Source organism: Arabidopsis lyrata, assembly GCF_000004255.2.
Source record: "Arabidopsis lyrata subsp. lyrata unplaced genomic scaffold ARALYscaffold_4, whole genome shotgun sequence".
Classification (NCBI taxonomy): domain Eukaryota; kingdom Viridiplantae; phylum Streptophyta; class Magnoliopsida; order Brassicales; family Brassicaceae; genus Arabidopsis; species Arabidopsis lyrata.
Window position 1 is genome coordinate 11,687,591 of NW_003302552.1, and position 4,648 is coordinate 11,692,238.

Consider the following 4,648-nt stretch of genomic DNA (forward strand, 5'->3'; position numbering starts at 1 on the left):
GAAGCCATGATATACAATCCGAACAAATGGTTTTCCTATAGTTTTTGTTAAACGTATGCATTGGTAAGAAAAAAAAAAAAGTAACTTTGGTAAGAATTTTTTTTTGGAGTTATAATGTATATTGATTTTGTTCTTAAAATTAGTTGTTAAAATACTCTGGACAGCCGACAGCGATAGCGGACTCAAAGCTATGGAACTTGGGGAATAAGTTCTCATTTATCTCAACTCAAATTAGTAATTACTAAAAATTTAATAGATTGGAGAAAATGGATCACTTATTTATTCTGAACTAGTGTTATTGACTTGGTTACCAACTTTTTAATAATAAAAAAATTGTTGTTTATTCACTATTTATTATTCAATTGAAGATTAAGATGATTAAAATCATGGATTTCAATTCTTTGATTGTGAAAAATCATACCTTTTTGCCAATAGTTTATGTTCTTTTGAATTCTTCGGTTTCAATCTCATCCTTTTCATTTGATTTGTTCTCCATAATTCTAGACTTTTGAATTTCATGGTTTTGATTGTAGGATGAAGCAAATAGAGAATTTCTGGTTTTTGATCAAGTGAGAATTTCTGGTTTTTATAAGTGACTCTTTGTTGGATCTTAGAAATCGTGGAAGAAATGTAGAGATCGTGATTAGTGGAATTGAGGAAACTGTCTTCTAAATCCTAGGGATTTTTTGTTTAATAGTAAGTTTTAATTTTTTAATAGATGAAAGTTTTAACTAGGCAAAAAGGAACCAATAGAAGAAGTTAAAAAAATAAAAGTAAAGAATTTGGGACTTAAGACAAGTGTCACATGGAGAGAGCTGCAGTTAATAGTGAAATGACTTGTGAATTATTAGATAAGTATATACCCCACTAGTCTTTCAAAACCAATAAGACGCAATAGCGATAGACAAAAATGTAGCCCTAGTTAAAAATAAATTGTGTTTTATGAAATGTTTAGCGTCAATGAGATGAACAAAGAGAATTAATGATAATTGGTTTGTATTTATTATCTATATATACATTTTTTATTTTATGATTAATGTTAAAATCTTTTAATAGTGTTTGGTTATATGGTAAAAGAGAATTAATGATAAAATTGTTTGGATACATGATATAAGTAATGGCATTCTTTGTAAATAGTGTAGAAAACAAAGGTTTTTTTTTCTTCTAAAGTGTACTTAAAAATGTATATTTATAGTAATATAGATAATTAATGCAAACCACATATCTTTAAAATGGTAATTAGCAAATGGGCGAATATAGTATGGAAAGATAAGTTTTAAGAGACAAATTAGGATAAAAATCGTTTTGTTAATATTTTTTTATTAAAATTTTAAAATCTTAAGAATTAAAGCCAATGACATTTCATTGTAAATATGTTCAAAGGCCAAGGGTTTTTCTCCAAATGTACTTTGAAAAAATATACGAATGAAGGAAAGATAATTATATTTCGAATCTTATGTCGGTCTCCATAGCAGGTCTTGCATCCACCAGACCTTGAAGAGCGATCCTTCTTTCAAAACCTTGGAGTAAGCTTCAACTCCTGTTACAATCTAGAAAAACCAAAAGAAAAACAAGGAAAACAGACAAAACATACAATTTAGATTCACAAAGAATTGCTTATTCGAAAACAAATAAAAAACAATCAAAAGAAATTGGTTATCATCTTCTTCAACTTGCAGAATAAGGCTATTCCATGAAGTTGCAGGAAAAAGGTTCTAAGGTGATCCTGCATTAACATTTATAGTAGTTAGTTAAGAGAAATTTAACAGTCATTAGACAAAGCCAAAAATAGCATATTTGTACCTCTAGTAGGCCTTCGCATCTTTGAAGCATCAGAACTTCAAGGATCAACCTCATCCTTCACTACATCGCTGCACAACAACAGAAGAATTAGAACATTTTTCACAACTGTTTAATATATGAAGAAAGTATCTCACACTATATTTTTTTTATGATTGTCTTAAAAGTTGAAGTAATTGTTTATATTTAAAAAGTCATTTTCAATAGATAATAAAAAAATTCAAATCATGAGATTTCTTCTTTGGATGCACGATACAAAAATAAAATAAAAGATGAACATGAATACCTCAAAATGCTAAGAAAATCTATCAAAACATATGAAAACTTCGAGGAATTTTTGGGCGAGTTGGGCGAGTTAGCACATTTTCTCAAGCGAGCCAAGGTACAAATTAATTTTTCTTGGTTTGTTTTCTCTGACTATTTTTCTAATTGTTTTGCTATTGTTTGGAGAGTCTTACAGATGAAATAGCGGAGTTAGGAATAATTAGTTTGGTCTCCGTAACTAGATGAGTAGGAGGGAGAATAGTTTGGAACATGCTTTTCTATGCTATGCAATTATGAGCAATTAAACTTGTTTGACTATCTATTTTGGAATTACCATATGCTCTTAAATTTGTATCAATGTATTTAAAAATTTCCTTCTATATGGTTAAAATTCATATTTACATGCAAAAAATAAAAATAAAACATTTATTTTATTATTTGATATATAAGATATAATATATCGATGACAAAAGAGGCGATGTAAAACGCCTCATCATCCACTTATTTATTTAAAAGATTTATACTATTACATAACCCAAATAAAACAGGTGCGGTTATGTAGTAGTGACTAGTGAATCTTTACGTAAAAATCAATAATTAAGAAAATATTATAGCAAAACATTTGGTGCCAATAGTTGTACTGTTAGAGAAAAAAATTAGATGAAAAATAGATTCATCTCAAATTTAACCATTTAGATTATAAGTGTAAGACTTATTATTCATCTCTTTCAACGTTAATGAAATGAACAAAGAAGAGAAAAATAAGAAAAAATTTCATCCGCTTAAACATCTATTTGTCTCTAATTTTTCCAACAATTTGTTATAGTTATGGGCTAAGGCCCAGAATCGGCCCACTATTATACCTATCCGTCTCAATCTCACGCATCGTCGTCTTCCTCAATTTTTTTTTGTTTCTCGAGAAAAACAGAAGAACCCTTTCCCAATCCCAGGAAAATCAAAACTTCAATAAGAGAGTTTCCACCATGATCAGCATTCTCGCTCAGGTTTTTCTCTTCATCTTCATTCTCCAGATTCGTTTTCTTCTAAGAATTGATTTGTTAAATCGTTGATTAACGATTCTTCTACAGGAACGTCTTCTTGGTTTCACTCTTGGTACCGCTTTGACTGGGTTCGTCGTTTTTGAGCAGCGAAAACTCATCCATGAATCTGTTTCCGATCCTAAATCTCAATTTGTTGATCAATCTCAGGTTACAAATCCCTAAATAAGTAAATATCATTCAATTTCCCCAAAATTCTGTGAAATTTCTGGATTGATGAGAATCTATTTCCTACGTTTTAGCTATTCGATTTTGAAATGCATAAGACTGAATGTTCTTGAGATTTTGATTCACTACATTGATATAGAGCAATAAGCATCAGGTTTTGCCTTTGATATTAGACTCATTGGATTTTTAGGGTTCTTGAGATAATTGGTGTAGTAGCTTTGAGTTGAAGTATGGGATTCTTTGTTTCCAGGTGAGAGATCGCATTTTCGGGAAGAAATATCGTATGGAATTTGCGTCTCTGTGGAACAAAGCTGTGGATCAGACTTTTGAACCTGCAATTGAGTATCTTAGTTCTCGTAAATGGTAGAGATGGATAAGTTCTTTGCTGAATATGTGAGACTCGTGAATTCGATTGTTTTTCGTGTTCTTGATACTACGAGTTTGAGATGTAGACACTCAGTTGTATGAAGACGTTATCTGAATACAGCTCTATTCTGGTTTTGTCTATTTTCTTGAGAAGAGAATTGTTGTGGTTTACTGAAAATGTGAACAAAAGCTTATTATTGTTTGGCTTAATGATTGAGATGCTGTGACGTAACGTACCACTTGTTATGTTATGCTAGATTTTATTTGTTATTTGGCAGGTGGTCAATATTTGATTATACTGTAAATAGTTGAATACTCTTCTATATGCTCTTTCATGGCATCAGCTAAAACACCAGGCTGAATGGAATTGGAATGATTCGCATCAGCATGGCAAACACAAGTTATCCTAACGGCACCACCAGCTTCTATTCCGCTTCTAGAACCACTTGACGTTGATGCTAGCTCGCTTTGATGTGCTTGTTCACAAGTTCCGTGAACCTTTGCTGCCACACAAGGAGAGGCTGCAGCGAGATTCGGCGCAAGGGTCTAGCGACTAGCGTAGCATCCGTCTTTTCTGGTTGTGTGTGAAAAGAAGTCAAATGCGTGGAAATTTTAGGTAATTCTACTTTCTTCTCTGAAAACTTGTTGTTTTCATGGTTTCATGTGGATAGTAATGCAAGAATTGTAGAGGTTATGCTTATTGTTCAAGTTTGTCTTGGTTAATTAACTGGAATGGTAGTTAATGTCTGTCTTTTCCAGCCTAGTTCTTGTTTTATTTCTCTTTCTTTCCTGAAACTACACAGGTTTGTTCTTCTGGTTTTGATGAAGCCAAAAGTGGCTACTGAATTTGAAGAATTGGCATAAGCATTTACTGAATGTCACTTCCTCTGACTACATTTAGTTTGTCAGGTGATCACTTCTCCTCACTTTTTTTCTTTCTACGTTACCAAGTCCTCTAACCTGAAATGGTAAAGACTCTTTAAGCAATGGTG

General features: G+C 31.8%; 1 protein-coding gene across 1 annotated transcript; it reads left to right on the forward strand.

Moving 5' to 3' along the window:
• The first annotated feature begins 2,957 nt into the window (after positions 1 to 2,957).
• On the forward strand, positions 2,958 to 3,888 carry LOC9315163. Its single transcript, XM_002879050.2, has 3 exons — positions 2,958 to 3,068; positions 3,153 to 3,272; positions 3,541 to 3,888. The coding sequence occupies exons 1-3, from the start codon at positions 3,048 to 3,050 to the stop codon at positions 3,655 to 3,657; spliced, it is 258 nt and encodes an 85-aa protein (XP_002879096.1). The 5' UTR covers positions 2,958 to 3,047; the 3' UTR covers positions 3,658 to 3,888.
• The last annotated feature ends 760 nt before the right edge of the window (positions 3,889 to 4,648 follow it).

Coding starts and splice junctions, on each gene's coding strand:
- LOC9315163 (XM_002879050.2), top strand. CDS start 3,048: ATGATCAGCATTCTCGCTCAG. Junction 3,069..3,152: donor TGATCAGCATTCTCGCTCAG/GTTTTTCTCTTC, acceptor ATTCTTCTACAG/GAACGTCTTCTTGGTTTCAC. Junction 3,273..3,540: donor AATTTGTTGATCAATCTCAG/GTTACAAATCCC, acceptor CTTTGTTTCCAG/GTGAGAGATCGCATTTTCGG.